We start from the raw sequence: 16,512 nt of genomic DNA, 5'->3' as shown, positions 1-16,512 counted from the left end.
GCTCTCTGGCCTATAATCATCTTTAACTGTAGTTATCTTTTGGAGTTAATGATTCCAAGGTAGCTGGTTTGCTGTTTTGTGACCTGTATACCTTGAACCCAGGGGATTGCTTTCTCAAATAGTAGAAATCTGAAATATGCAGACCTGTTAGAAAAGCAAATATATGTCCCATTGAAGTTGGTCAAGAACAGTGTCTTCCTTATGTGCTCATCGTGCACATAATTCTGACTCAGGCCAAGTTGTTTCTGAGAAGCTCCAAAACTTTTCATGACATTTGCATTAAAAACAGATGTGGCTGTTGACAGAGATGAGTGTGGAGCATAGAGGAGATTATATGTATATAGTGATGTCATTTTTCAGTCCTCTGTGATTGCAAGTTCATGCTGAATTGCTTATCCCCAGAAATTGTTTATAGTTCAATTTTTTTCTATTAAGAATATTAACAAGTAAAAGGTATTTTAAAAGAGAACCAACATTATAATCAGTATTAAAAAAATTAAAGTGAAGAGGTGTTTCTGATTATGCCCAGTATACCCTGGATGATCTTTCTATTACTTTGAAAGGCAAACTTTAAATCCTTGTTACCTCTTAAATCTCTTTAGATGCTTTTCCAAGACATCCTAAAAAATGCACTTGAACTTGACACTTTTAGACACATTTTATTGTTTCTCTGTATCTCTCAGTTTTTGAGATTCAGTATTTATTTGTTCCTTTACTAAATGCAATATGGAGATTGGGATTTTTTTTTGTTTGTTTTGTTTTTAAGAAACATCACTTAAAAATTATTTTGAAATGATCTCAAACCTATAGAACAGTTTCAAGTACAGTTCAGAGACTTTTGTTTCCCTGAGCCATTGGGGAGTTAAGTTGTCTACCTGGTGCCCCAGTGCCCTCCCAATACTTTAGGATATATTTCGTCTTTCTTAGAAACAAAATTCTTTTCTCCTGTACAACAGTAAAACAACAATGCCAGTCGAGAACTTAGCACTTGATACAGTATTACTGTCTAATCCTCAGACCCTATTCAAGTTTTGATAGTTGTATAGTGAAGGATCCTGTCAGAGGTACTTTGACTTTTATGATGTTGACACTTCTGATGACGATAGGCCAGTTATTTTGTAGAGATGTGCCTCCATTTAGGCTTGTTGAATGTTTCCTCATCCTGAGATTCAAATCAGGTATATTTGTAGGAGTATCACAAAGAAGAGACTGTGTTCTCACTGCATGCTGTGATGATTTTGATTTTGATTTGCCTTAATTACCTCTTGATCAAGAAAACATTTCCTTAAAAAATTGACCAATTCTGGATGAAAATGATACAGATTTTGTTAATCTACCCAGGTAGAGGGTGGGTATAAGAATTTTCTCTGAAGCAAAAGGTGTAGTGGAGAGAAACCTTTTTCTTGGTGAAAAAGTGAAAAAAAGTTCGTTGTTCAGTCAGGTCCGACTCTTTGTGACCCCATGGACTGTAGCCCTCCAGGCTCCTCTGTCTGTGAGATTCTTCAGGCAAGAATACTGGAGTGTGTAGCCATTTCCTTCTCCAGGGGATCTTCCTGATCCAGGGATTGAACCCAGGTTCCCTGCATTGCAGACAGGGTCTTGAGCTGCCAGGAATACCAAATCCCATTTTTAGAATGGAGGTTGTCTGAGTTCAGAGGGTGGCATTAATAATAATTAAAGCCTAACACCTACTCATGGGTGTGGCAGGATGCAGCCTTAGGCAGAAGAAAAGAATGCCAAACACTGTCACTATCAAAGACCAACAAATACATGTACACACATAATCACTGCAGATGGTGATTGCAGCCATGAAATTAAAAGACGCTTACTCCTTGGAAGGAAAGTTATGACCAACCTAGATAGCATATTAAAAAGCAAAGACATTACTTTGCCAACAAAGGTCTGTCTGGTCAAGCCTATGGTTTTTCCAGTGGTCATGTATGGATGTGAGAATTGGACTGTGAAGAAAGCTGAGCACTGAAAAATTGATGCTTTTGAACTGTAGTGTTGGAGAAGGCTCCTGAGAGTCCCTTGGACTGCAAGGATATCCAACCAGTCCATCCTAAAGGAGATGAGTCTTCCGTGTTCATTGGAAGGACTGATGCTAGCGCTGAAACTCCAATACTTTGGCCACCTCATGTGAAGAGTTGACTCATTGGAAAAGACCCTGGTGCTGGGAGGGATTAGAGGCAGGAGGAGAAGGGGACAACAGAGGATGAGATGGGTGGATGGCATCACCGAGTCAATGGGCATGAATTTGAGTAAACTCGGAGAGTTGGTGTTGGACAGGAAGGCCTGGCGTGCTGCGATTCATGGGGTTGCAAAGAGTCGGACATAACTGAGTGACTGAACTGAACTGAACTGATACCTTCATACTTATATGTGTAGAATTAGAAGACACTTTACTGTTTAGTCCAGGGCAGTGGTATAGAGAGCTGACTAACCAAATTTAAACTTCACAAGATAGCTCTCAGCTGCAAACTAACAGCAAGTCTCTCACTGATCTATGACTCCACGTGCTGCTGCTCTGGAAAATCCCAGATGGTTTTTCACAAAGTCAGTATCATCCGTGACTTCTCAGACTTCTTACCCTTGGACAGAGCAGCTGCTTGTCTGCTTCAAGACCTCTTGGTTTTTAGCGATCATTGCAGAGTTTAGTTTCATTTTCTTCATCATCCCAGTCTCTGTTGGAAGAAGAACTCGTTACTAGTTATTTGATTGTGTGTGTGTGTGTGTGTGTGTGTGTGTGTTTGTCCAGTCCCAGAGAAATTTGAATTGTAATACTTTGCTTTATATATTTTCTTACAGAAAAAGCATGCTTTACGCTGCTATTGTCAAGCCATGCAAGTTTACAAAGGAAAAGGCTGGTCTCTTGCAGAGGATCATATTAACTTCACCATTGGGCGACAGTCCTACACTCTCAGGCAACTGGACAATGCTGTGTCTGCTTTCAGGCATATTTTAATCAATGAAAGTAAACAATCTGCTGCTCAACAAGGGGCCTTCCTCAGAGAATATCTTTATGTTTACAAGGTGAATACTTATTTTCAGCAGTGGATATTAAAATTATATTTGTCATTATTTTCAGCAAAACTCATTTTCAGTACTATCTAGTAAGAGTCTTATTTTATTAGACTGCATATAATTATCTTTCATAATAAAATGCAGCAGACTAGGCTTTTTGGTCATAAATCTGAGTTACATTGCCCTTCTACAGTTCTCATAAAAGAGAATTTTAATATTGCAGTAAACATTTGATTTGTGGCTGTATTTGGAATCTTAAAAAATACCATGAGCTTTTGGGGCTGTTTTCTTACGTATTTTTGAATTATAAGTGGTTTTACAGCATTTGGGTTATTGTACCATTCTTTGAAAAAGTACATTCCTCTCTGTTTCCTATGAAAGATGAGTAGATATAGATCTGTGAGAGGTAGACATTACTTGGATGTAATGCAGAAAAATTAATAGGAAGAAAACATTTCACTGAGACAGGAGGATAGCAAATTTAAATAATTATTTTGTGGACAAAATGGAAAGTTGTAATTTTTTCCTCAGGGTCCATGAATAGTAAATAGTTTACCTGTCCTGCAGAATATAATTACCCTTTTTTACTTTATTAATTTGAAATCATATGGGTAAGAATTTTGGCAGATAGAATGCTAAAATGAGTCTAGGAAGTAAAATACATATAAAAATTATATTTGGACCTTTAGCATCCAAAGAGAACTAACTTGCTGAGTAACCTTAAAGAGATTCTCTTGGACCAAAATAAATATATCTAAAGTTCTTCCTCGTAAAATTTTATGACTCATATTAAGTAAAAGTATCACTACGAACAAAGCTAGAGGAGGTGATGCAATTCCAGTTCAGTTATTTCAAATCCTGAAAGATGATGCTGTGAAAGTGCTGCACTCAACATGCCAGCAAATTTGGAAAACTCAGCAGTGACCACAGGACTGGAAAAGGTCAGTTTTCATTCCAGTCCAAAAGAAAGGCAATGCTAAAGAATGCTCAAACTACCGCACAATTGCACTCATCTTACACACTAGTAATGCTCAAAATTCTCCAAGCCAGGCTTCAGCAATATGTGAACTGTGAATTTCTAGATATTCAAGCTGCTTTTAAAAAAGGCAGAGGAACCAGAGATCAAACTGCCAACGTCCGCTGGATCATTGAAAAAGCAAGAGAGTTTCAGAAAAATATCTATTTCTGCTTTATTGACTATGCCAAAGCCTTTGACTGTGTGGATCACAATAAACTGTGGAAAATTCTTCAAGAGATGGGAATACCAGACCACCTGACCTGCCTCTTAAGAAACCTATATGCAGGTCAGGAAGCAACAGTTAGAACTGGACATGAAACAACAGATTGGTTCCAAATAGGAAAAGGAGTATGTCAAGGCTGTATATTGTCACCCTGCTTATTTAACTTCTATGCAGAGTACATCATGAGAAATGCTGGGCTGGAAGAAGCACAAGCTAGAATCAAGATTGCCAGGAGAAATATCAATAACCTCAGATATGCAGATGACATATGCACCCTTATGGCAGAAAGTGAAGAGGAACTAAAAAGCCTCTTGATAAAAGTGAGGGAGGAGAGTGAAAAAGTTGGCTTAAAGCTCAACATTCAGAAAACTAAGATCATGGAATCTGTTCCCATCACTTCATGGGAAATAGATGGGGAAGCAGTGGAAGCAGTGTCAGACTTTGTTTTTTTGGGCTCCAAAATCACTGCGGATGGTGATTGCAGCCATGAAATTAAAAGACACTTACTCCTTGGAAGGAAAGTTATGACCAACTCAGCATATTAAAAAGCAGAGACATTACTTTGCCAACAAAGGTTCATCTAGTCAAGGCTATGGTTTTTCCAGTGGTCATATATGGATGTGAGAGTTGGACTGTGAAGAAAGCTGAGCACCGAAAAATTGAGGCTTTTGAACTGTAGTGTTGGAGAAGATTCTTGAGAGTCCCTTGGACTGCAAGGAGATCCAACCAGTCCATCCTAAAGATCAGTCCTGGGTGTTCATTGGAAGGACTGATGCTGAAGCTGAAACTCCAATACTTTGGCCACCTCATGCGGAGAGTTGACTCATTGGAAAAGACCCTGATGCTGGGAGGGATTGGGGGCAGGAGGAGAAGAGGACGACAGAGGATGAGATGGCTGGATGGCATCACCGACTCGATGGACATGAGTTTGAGTATACTCCGGCAGTTGATGATGGACAGGGAGGCCTGGTGTGCTGCAGTTCATGGGGTCGCAAAGAGTCAGATACAACTGAGCGACTGAACTGAACTGAGTGATTCTTAATATTCTTTCTTAACATGCCTTTAATAGCTTGTGTATTAAAAATGAGGACGGATGAGAGTTCTCTCAGAAATTCCTTTCGTCTTTTGTGTCTCTCTCAGAATGTGAGTCAGCTCTCCCCAGATGGCCCTTTACCGCAGCTTCCTTTGCCATACATTAACAGTTCAGCAACCCGGGTTTTCTTTGGCCATGACAGACGACCAGCAGATGGTTAGTAAAGTTTAATTTGGCTTTGTTACCGAGTGACTTTTTCTTTGGAGTTATTTCATCTTTTTCCACTAAAAAATAATATGTAATTATTTGAAAGAATATTTGAAAGTAAACAACTATACCATATCATCTTGTCATCCTGCCACTTGAACCTACTACTTTGGTGCTTTTCCTTGCAGCTTTAAAATCTAAAAACAATAACAACAAAATAGCTGTACATATCATGACTTCTCACATAATATAAAGAAATTCTCATATAGATTATATAATCTTGATAAACATTTTTAATGGTTGTAATGCATTCAATGGATATAAAGTATTTTAATATTTGCTATATGGTGTCCATCTTCTTTGATTATATGAAATCTAAGTTGTAATGGACATCTTTGTGGATGAATCTTAACATTTTATTATGGAAAATTTCAAGTATACACAGATGCAGCGAACAGTTGCCAATATAATTGCTTTTTCTTGTTCTGAGACTTTTTTAAAATTCAGGATTATTTCCTTAGCATTGAGCTTTAGAATGACGATACTGGGCCAAAAGTTTATATTAAAGGTCTTTATGCATGTTTAACTTTGTAATTCTAAGTCTTTTTAATTGAAGCTTAGTATGTTTCTTTTTGAGAGCTAATTTAGTATTTTATTTAAAATATTTATCAGGGTACTTGTAGCAGCATTGTTTTTAGTAGTAAAAAAAATGAAACAGAATGAATTGATAGATTTTGGTACGTTCATATATTGGTTTTCATGCTGTAGGATGTGAGTGAATGAGTTCTGTGTATTTCAGTGTGGATAATACCCACAACATAAAGTTGAGTGAAAAAAGTTGCAGAAGGATGAATCAAGTTATTCCATTTATATAAATTTCAAACATATAAGCTAGTTCTATGAGTTGTTTATATACACACTCATATTTGATAAAGTAAAAGCAAAAATTATGAATGTGCATGCTGTACTTCAGCTTTGGAATAGCTCTGGGAAGAATTGGTACCAGTGGAAGAGAGGAAGGAGAGAATTGGGGAAGGTGAGATAGAGGAAATCAGCTTCATCTGTAACATTTATTGTATTTTTTAAATAAAATTTGGTTTCTTATAACAGAGTTGACATTTCTTAAATTTTGATACACAAGTATTTGTTATAATATTTTCCATATTTTGTCTGTATGTTTGAAGTATTTCATATAAAATTGTGGGCACTAAGAAAATATATTCTGTCAGAGTCAGAAGGAAAAGAGCATCAGTATTACAAGTTAAGTTCCAATTAGGCTAGAATTAGTAAGAGAGTGTTTTTCTCTCAGATAAAATTAAAAATAGGCAAGAATGGTATATGTATTTATTTGAATACCTTAGATTTTTATTTAAAATATATTTCATTTGAAGACAGGTGTTAATAAATATGTGTATTTAATAGTGACACTTTTTTTTTTTAAGGTGAAAAGCAAGCAGCTACTCATGTAAGTCTTGATCAAGAATATGACTCTGAATCCTCTCAGCAGTGGCGAGAACTTGAGGAACAAGTGGTGTCTGTGGTCAACAGAGGAGTCCTTCCATCCAACTTCCATCCCACGCAATATTGTTTGAACAGTTATTCAGATAACTCAAGGTTTCCCCTTGCAGTTGTGGAAGGTGATACACTTGAATTTTTATTCATGGTTTTTTACTTGTTTGTTTTGCTTACAGCATATTCACGGTAATTTTTTGCATGCCAAATATGACTGGAGGCTGAGGATACAGAAGTAAATTGAGTACTTATTACTCAGGGAGCTGTATTTATAAAACCAAGCAATGGGGACTTTAATACAGGAATATTCAATGTGCTATTGGCATGTAGAAGGGAGAATGACAAAGAGTACAGAAAAATTATGGGGGAAATCTTCTAAGGAAGGTAATTTCAAAACTGTATCCTGGATAAATGCACATTTACAAAGTGATAAAAGACAGTCCAGGCAGAAGTGCAGAGCTTTGAAAGCAAGGTATGTTCAGAGAATTGAAGCATACGGTGATGTGTACGGTTTATTAAAATTACTAATTAAGGCTTTTCTTTACCAGAACCAATAACAGTGGAAGTGGCTTTTAGAAACCCTTTGAAAGTTCCACTTTTTTTGACCGATTTGTCATTGCTCTGGAAGTTTCAACCTAAATATGTCAGTGGAAAGGATAATGAAGAAGTTAAAGAACTAGTAAGTTGTTAAAAGGTATTTGTAATAAGCATGTTTCAGTAATAGTCTAACAAATGCTGTAATAACATTTCAGCAGTTTCTGTTCAGGAAGCTGAACTTACTCTTTTCTTATGCTTATTTTCCCTCATTACAAAATGTATAATATTATGTTTATTGTTGAAAATTAAGAATATAGAATTTTTCCTTGTGATGAGAACACTTGGGATTTTCTCTCAATAACTTTCTTATATCACATGCAGCAGTATTAATTATATTTATTATGCTTTACATTGTTTCTTATACCTTTTGATTGCTTTTATCCAGTTGCTCCTCTCCCCACGTCCTACCTCTGATAACCACACATTAGTCTCTTTTTCTGTGAGGTTGTTCATTTGTTCTGTGTTTTTGAAGTACAGTTGACTTAAAACACTACAGTAGTTCCTGATACACAACCCAGTGATTCGCTATTTCTGTGCATTTCAAAAGGATCACCATAAGTCTAGTTGTCCTCTGTCACCATTCAAAGATGTTACAGTTATTGACTATATTCCCCACTTTGTACACTTCTTGTGACTCATTTACTTTGTAAGTGGAAGTTTGTACTCTTAAATCGCATTCACCTATTTGTTTCTTGCCCCCAGCCCCTCCCCTCTGACAACTATCTCTTTCTTCTCTGTATCTATAACTGTTTCTGTTTTGTTATGTTGTTCACTTTGTGTATTGCTTAGCACATAGTAAAAACCTAATAAATGCTAACTATAGCTATTGTCATTGTTGCTAAGTGTTGATATGTAGCAGTGTTAATAATCTGATACTTTATTCGTTAGAATGTATATTTTACATAATTTACTTTTCAGGTAAAAGGTGAACCTGAAATGATCGGAACTGAAGTTATTTCAGAATTCTTAATTAATAGTGAAGAATCTAAAGTGGTAATTACTTTATTACTTTTCTGTCACACCTTTCTAAAAGTAAGATGACAACAGATTTTTAAAGCCTGTTTATTTAGTTTGTTTTCTAGTTTTCTTAAAAATTAAGATTTATCATCTTAGGAGACTGGAATTACATAGAAGGAAATAGGTTGGGAAAGTAGGTTTGCAGTGGTTTTGAGTTTGTTAATTTCCTAAGAAGCCTGGTGAAAAAAGGTTTTGCTTTCTTCTTGGGTTGAGTGTTGTAATTTCATATGATATTTGGTTAGCCAGATTATCTTGGTTTTTGTTAAAAGTTGTGATGCCTATAATTACTGAGTTTAGAAAGTTTCTTTTGAAGAAAATGCTTGCCAGTAGGAGAAATCAATTGAGAATTAAGTAAATTTAGGTCTGAGCTTTTATTTCTGTAATATTACAGAATTTAGGTGTTGCACTATTTAAGATATTGTGAAAACAGGTAATAAGAGTGACTTAAATATCTCCACAGGCAAGGCTAAAGCTCTTTCCCCATCACATAGGGGAGCTGCATATTCTGGGAGTTGTGTATAATCTTGGCACCATTCAGGGCTCCGTGGCAGTAGATGGCATTGGTGCTCTTCCTGGATGTCACACAGGTAAAGTTATAGCATTGCTGAACAATTAGAAGCTAATAAGTAACTCTCCTTAGAATAAATTGAGAAATGAGCTAAGTACCTTTAAATAAAGACATAATCAGATGAAAGAATGAATAATTTGGATTATTTTTAACTCTGCCATTGCTTAAAAAAATCAACTTTATTCCCTTCTGATGTATTTTTGATAATTCTGTGGTTCTACCCTATGTATTTTTCTTCTTTGTTACTGATCCACATTTAGTAAATTCTAAATTAATGTATTCTAACCATTGGTTGAGATGTCTGCTGCCAGTACGAAGGTTGACTAGGATAGTCTCTTTTTTTTTTAATATTTATAAAAACATAGAGTGAACCAAGGACCAGTGTTTTCACATCCCTGAATGTGAAATGACATAAAATTCTGTCGTCTGTTTTGTAAAAAGAGAAGGGATTAGAGTTACGCTGGTATTCTTGGTTCCCCAGAATTGGTAAGTTTTACAGATTTTTGAAGAGTAAAACTACCAGATACATGTTTAACTCAGCTTGCCTTTTGTTTTCCCTTTAATTTCAGCAAACCATTCTCATATTATTTTGTAATAATTGTGTGTTGCTATTTGAGTTTAAGTTGACAAGTCTAGAGAGAGGGTTTACTATAAAATTCCTCACTTCTGTCTCTTCATTTTAATGGCTGTCTATTTTTAACAAATTAATAGTCAGCAGACTTGAATTTAGCATTTATAAAAGCTGATTATTAATATTGAAAAATCTTTGGGGACCACTTGGAAAATCTGTTGGTTCTTTTAAAATTTAGTTTGAAATTTCTCCTTGCTTGCATATCTAGGGTAATTTAGTAAAACTTTTTTTTGGAACGTATACCGAAATGGAATGAATCCATAAGAATTCAAAAATTATAAAACAAAAAATTGCCACTAGATGTATAGTATTCTGCATTTTAGTACATGTATAATTCTTGGTTGACAAACACCAGAGAAAATGCTTTTACAAATAATACTGCTGATTTTTAAATATTTTAAGTAAATTAGCTGAGTGTTAAAAACTTTTTGAAGCTTCTTTCCTTTCCCACTAACCTATGATTTTAATTTTGTACCACGAAGTTATGATTGTCAATAAATTATAGCTAATTACTTCATTCAAGTTACCAAATATATGCATTAATAGTTTATAAATTTTTTATGATAGTGGGAGAAGACCCTGAATTAACTATTAAATTGTACCTTATAGTAGAATTTGAGTGAGGTTTTAGTGTAAAATGCTAATAGGGATCTGGGTCAAATGAGGTAATGGTAATGCTACCTTGTACGTCTGGTCTGGGCAAATCACAGTGATCTTTGGCATATTAAAGGTTCTAAGTATTCCTGCTAAGAGGGAAATGGCAACCCACTCCAGTACACTTGCCTGGAAAATCTCATGGACGGAGGAGCCTGGTAGGCTACAGTCCATGGGGTCACAAAGAGTTGGATGTGACTGAGCGATAGGTTCTAAGTATTCCTGCAGGAAATACACTTGTATGCCTTCGCTGTTTTCACACCTACATGCAATGTGTGGAAGCTTTTGGGGAAAAGCTCACATGCATATTAAATGAGTTTAATTTTGAGAAAGCTATGTATATTATAATTTGCTTTGTGTGGTCTATTGAGAAGGTGCAGTTAAGTCTGTTGAGAAAGTATATTTATAATCCAGAAATAATTCAGATTAGTATATATATTTGAATATGAGTAGCTATTCTGTCAGATAGATCTTTTTGGTTGATTATAGGTTTCAGAAACTTTCCATTTGATGATGTGCAATCCTTCTGCAAAGTAAGTAAATCCTAAGAAAATGAGAAATTAAGCAGCATGCAGTAATAGATGTGGTTAAGCATGAACATAAAATATGCTTAGTTCTTTGCTTAACCATGTTAATTGGTAATTGTCTAGAGTTCTTCTAGAAATAATCTGAAACATACAGTACTCATATATTCAGACTAACTTGATGTCAGTTAACTTATCAAATTATTTTAGGGCATTGACTGTTTTTTATTTCAGGAAAACATTCCTTGAGTATGTCAGTCCGAGGGAGACAGGATTTAGAAATCCAAGGTCCTCGACTTAACAACACAAAAGAAGAGAAAACATCTATTAAATATGGTCCTGATCGACGTCTAGATCCCATAATCACTGAGGAAATGCCACTATTGGAGGTATTTCAGTTTTTAAAATTTCATGGGCTTAATAATTTATCTCTAAGGTGAGGATGATATTTTGGATAGATTAATTTTAGACTTTGAGATTGTTGATACATTGAAGTGCGGTTTTAAATTCTTGGTAAGCTAATGTTAAATAGATGTAATTCACAAAGACAAGATAATCATGCAAATTGGCATTAAGTCACAGCCAGGTTATAAGATATAATCCTCAAAATATTAATAGAAGTTGTGAAAAAGCTTCTAAAGGAACACTTTGATTGTTATTAAAATCAATGGCTCTTTCTGGGTAAGATATAAGAATAACATAGGAGTTAATTTTTATAAAATATTTAAGCAATAGATTGGTGTATGAATAAAAGCAATATTCACTTCACTTTCTTTGTGTCCCACATTGTCCTGCCTTCATGCAGTCTTTTAGCTGCAAAAGATAGAAATTGATGCTAGGTAGTATTGACCCTCCCCCTGCCGCCACACCTATTATTTAGTTCAAAGGATTTTGGAATAACCTCATGGAAACTATAAAGCATCATAGAACAGTAAGCTCAAGGAAGAATAAAGAAAGAATAAAGACTCAGCAGCCCCGAGAAATTTGTAAAACCTTTAGAAAGCATTACTTCCTAAATAACTTTTTATTTTATATTGGACTATAGCCAGTTAACAATGTTGTGATAGTTTCAGGTAGTCAGTAAAGGGACTCAGCCATACATATACATGTATCCATTCTCTTCCAAATTCCCCTCCCACAGCCTACTATGTAATGTTGAGCAGAGTTCCACGTGCTGTATAGTAGGACCTTGTTGGTTATCCATTTTAAATGTAGCAGTGTGTACATGTCCATCCCAGACTCCTATTTTGATATGACACTATTAGTCTTATAACTTCTGGTCTTTGTGCCACTTCATTACAAATATCAAGTGTCTGGGACAGAACTGTGGCCCACCTTGAATCAGGTATCTACCTGAGAGGCAGGCCACTGGCACAGCCATGAAGTATAAGTGTGAACCCTGGAAGGAAGTTCTTCTCCTGCATCCTCAGATTTCCCTGGAAGGGGAGTTAGAAGCTTAGTCATTCACCATCAGAAAGTGCCAGTGATACCAAACTGATATTTCTCTTTTCAGACCTTTCCTTGTATATTTGTATATATTTTTAGTAATCATACTGCACGTTTTATTCTGTGACTTGCTTTTTGCCTTTATCAACAAAACCTGGTCTTTGTTTTCATTCAGTAAAAATTCTTTCACAGCTACATAAGGAATGCATTTATTCAGATACGTTATACTGTATTTTAGTCATTTATATATTGATGAGTATGGTTCTGGCTTTTCATCATTACTGACAGTTCTGCAGTAAACATTATGTAATGTTTTGTCCATGCTCTAGTTTAGGCAGGACTTCCCTGTGGCTCAGATGGTAAAGCGTCTGCCTGCAATGCAGGAGACCCGGGTTCGATCCCTGGGTTGGGAAGATCCTCTGGAGAAGGAAATGGCAACCCACTCCAGTACTCTTGCCTGGAAAATCCCATGGATGGAGGAGCCTGTTGGGCTACAGTCCATAGGGTCACAAAGAGTCAGACACAACTGAGTGACTTCACTTCACTTAGTTTAGGCCATAGACTTTTAGAAATGGAATTGTTGGATCAACTGTGCAGTGTACCACAGAATTACCTTTAGCAAGCCTCTCAGAATTGACACTTTTCCTTCAGAATGAGAGTGCCATTGCCTTGTGCCAGTGCCATACTGGATACTATCATGTTTTTATTTTATTATTATTATTTTTTTTAACTTTTGTAAATCAGACCGGTGAAAAATGGCATTTCTTTGGTAACTGATAAGGTTGGTTAGTCTTCATTTTTTTTTGTCCATGTGATTTTTTTCTTCTGTAAGTCCATATGATGCCCTTTAATTGGGTGTTACTTCCTTTTTCTCATTGGATGATTTTATGGGTACTAATCCTATACTTATAGTGATGGGAAAGGTAACATGCTCATGAAAATGGTGGTATCTGTTGGTGTTGAGTAAAAGATATTGTTGAGCTGCTTATTTTCTGCCCAGATTTTACACTTGCTTAATTATGTTGCAGACTTCCCAAGTGGCTCAGTGGTAGAGTCCACCTCCCAAGTATGAGAACATGGGTTTGATCCCTGGGGTGGGAAGATCCCCTGAAGAACGAAATGGCAAGCCAGTCCAGTATTCTTGCCTGGAGAATCCCGTGGACAGAGCAGCCCGTTAGGCTGCAGTCCATGGGGTCTCAGCAGAGTCAGACATGACTTGGTGACCAAACAGCAACAACAATTATGTTGCATTTAAAGAGCTGTATGGGGGATTCCCTGGTGGCTCGTGGTGAAGAATCCACCTGTCAATGCAGGATACACAACAATAATAATAATAATAAATAAAGAGATGTGTAGGGCAAGTAGAAGACTTACAGACTGATGTCAGTACTCATTTCTGGTTAATAAATACTTGCTATACTTTATCTTTCATCTGGCACTTTTCATCATTTAAGATTTTTTTAACTTAGTTAAGAGAACTTCCATTATATTTGGATGAGTAATAGTATACCTTAATATTAGTAAAAAATTCATAGAATATTCCCATTCCTAATACTGTATGTCAGAAATATTTCATAGAGTTTGAAGTGTTTTAAGGGAGTAGTGAAAGAAGTAATCAGTCTATAACATCTGATGAAATAGTCTCTTAATAAAAACAAGAGTGAGCATGAAAATTACTGAAGCTGAGAAAAGATGAAAATTAAAGTGTCGTGTGTTAACTGTCACGTGTGTAGCATACAGCTGTGATATCTACTGATTAGAAATATTTTGTTTTTAAGTTCTGTTGGAGAAAAAGCAGTGTCATTGCAAAACTTTTTCTTCCCTTATTAATTTTTTTTACATTACATTAGAAAAAAGTTTTACATAGAAAAGTAGAAGAGCAGGCCCTTCAGGTTCTCTCTGTAGGCAGTACGTTGTGTATATGACGTTTATTCAACCACACTTGCCTATCATGTCAGATCACTTGATGTTACAGATGAAATCACAATGACTAGCCTTATGTATATCATTTTTACTTTATATGCCTATCACACATCTTGAGGAGTAATTAGTGGAAGTGAAAGTCCTGGTTCTCAGTTTTATTTTCCATTAAAATTTGAAGCTGTTTAAAACATCAACTTTTTATGAGGACTTTTAGCAGAAATGCATTTGAAGTAAAGGCTAGATATACTTGTTCTCCTTAGAGTCAACATAGTATATTTAGTAAAACCTTATTCTGAAGATATATATACACAGTATCCTAGATATGGTTTATCACTGGTCCTAGTCTGTCACCCTTCCCGTTTTACCAGTGCCTTACCCGTGGTATCTGGGTATCTGTGTGTTTTAGTGCATCTTTACAGTACTCTTATTTCACTGGTTACTCATGCAGTTGTTTTTGATGTAACAATTCAAAATTGATATTCCTTCACAAATTTTAGCTTATTTGATACTGGCTAATTAGTACATTATCTGTGTTTTCAGTATAATGTTATGCTTAGTTTATTTTTTCTAACTTCTTAACCTGTGTTTTGGATTTCTGCATTAATCCCTTATTTTCTTGTGTCCATTTTTGAAGCTTCTCATTTCCCCTGACTTTATCTGATTCCTTAAGAATTTGACCAGAATGAAGTCTTATTCAAACTTAGATTGAAAGACACAGATGTTTCCGCTGGACTTTGATAACTCCTTTGGGACAGCCAGCTGTACCTTTACTCTTCATCCTCTTACCCTCTTAATCCTCCTTTCTTTGATTCTGTCAGAGTTCTTCTGACATTTATGCTTGTGGATCTTTTCAATGCAAATGACTTACTGGATGATTTTGTTAGTTCATATTTCCAGCTCTTTAGTATAGATCGACAGTCCCTATCTGAAATCCTGAGGCCAGGCATGTGTTCAAAGACTTTTTTTTTTTTTTTTTATTTTAGAAATCACACATATGCATGTGTGTTTTTATTTCTACATTTTGTGACCCCTGTTGGGTTTGTGGCAGCACTGGTTATCAAGCACATTAACATAGCTTGAATGAACCACATGAATATTGCACTAAATGGGAAAGGCTATAAAGAGTCTCCATTAGTCAAACCAGGTTTCACTCACACATTGGGTTATGGAAACCCTGAGGATACTCAGAGATACCAGGTTTAAAAATTATGGATGTGGAATCATGCTTCTGTATGTTCTCCTCTTTTCAGACCTATTGTGCATTGCTTCGTTTTAATGATGTATAGATAAATAGATGAGCTATTTTTTAAGTTGACAGTCTTAGGGACTCTTCAACTGATAACTGTTCATGTAATCATGTTAAATTACTTATAGCTAGTCTTAACCATAATCTACACAGTTGTGAAAATTTTGCCGGTGGCCCTGAAGTTGTTGACATTTTACCTTTAATATGTAACTCTGAAATCTGCTACTGAGTAACATTGGTCTCTGTCTTATCCCTCTTTTTAAAAATGGAGTTCTTAATAACCACATACACAGGGAGATATCAAGGAGAATGAATAAAATGCTTGTAACCCTGTAGTAAAGAAATAGCAGCATCTTAAAGTGTTATTCAGTAGAGGTTCAGAATTTTTAACAGACAATATAATAATATTTTTTCCCTCCAATGCAGGTGTTCTTTATACATTTTCCTACAGGGCTCCTCTGTGGAGAAATCCGAAAAGCCTATGTAGAATTTGTCAATGTCAGCAAATGTCCTCTTACTGGATTGAAGGTTGTTTCTAAACGTCCAGAGTTCTTTACCTTTGGTGGTAACACAGCTGTTCTAACACCGCTGAGTCCCTCGGCTTCTGAGAACTGTAGTGCTTACAAGACTGTTGTGACAGATTCTACCTCTGTGTGTACAGCACTCGTATCATCAGCTTCTTCTGTGGACTTTGGCATCGGCATAGGAAGTCAGCCAGAGGTGATTTCTGTTCCCCTTCCTGACACTGTTCTTCTACCTGGAGCTTCAGTTCAGCTACCAATGTGGTTACGTGGGCCAGATGAAGAAGGTGTCCATGAAATTAACTTTTTGTTTTACTATGAAAGCATTAAAAAGCAGCCTAAAATACGGTGAGTATTATAAAATTTTT

At 35.9% G+C, this 16,512-nt stretch overlaps 1 protein-coding gene across 6 annotated transcripts in view; it reads left to right on the top strand.

Moving 5' to 3' along the window:
- Window positions 1-16,512, top strand: part of TRAPPC8 (trafficking protein particle complex subunit 8) — an 84,347-nt gene that overhangs the window by 44,583 nt on the left and 23,252 nt on the right. For all 6 annotated transcript variants that reach the window (XM_020902018.2, XM_070452786.1, XM_020902017.2 and 3 more), the window contains 8 exons: window positions 2,809-3,033; window positions 5,406-5,514; window positions 6,948-7,142; window positions 7,566-7,696; window positions 8,533-8,607; window positions 9,092-9,218; window positions 11,243-11,397; window positions 16,050-16,492. In XM_020902018.2, coding sequence (XP_020757677.2) covers window positions 2,809-3,033; window positions 5,406-5,514; window positions 6,948-7,142; window positions 7,566-7,696; window positions 8,533-8,607; window positions 9,092-9,218; window positions 11,243-11,397; window positions 16,050-16,492 — 1,460 coding nt within the window. The remainder of the gene's footprint in view (window positions 1-2,808; window positions 3,034-5,405; window positions 5,515-6,947; window positions 7,143-7,565; window positions 7,697-8,532; window positions 8,608-9,091; window positions 9,219-11,242; window positions 11,398-16,049; window positions 16,493-16,512) is intronic.

This window comes from Odocoileus virginianus, chromosome 22, assembly GCF_023699985.2.
Source record: "Odocoileus virginianus isolate 20LAN1187 ecotype Illinois chromosome 22, Ovbor_1.2, whole genome shotgun sequence".
NCBI classification, from domain to species: Eukaryota; Metazoa; Chordata; class Mammalia; order Artiodactyla; family Cervidae; genus Odocoileus; species Odocoileus virginianus.
This window is presented reverse-complemented; position numbering and strand designations above follow the sequence as displayed.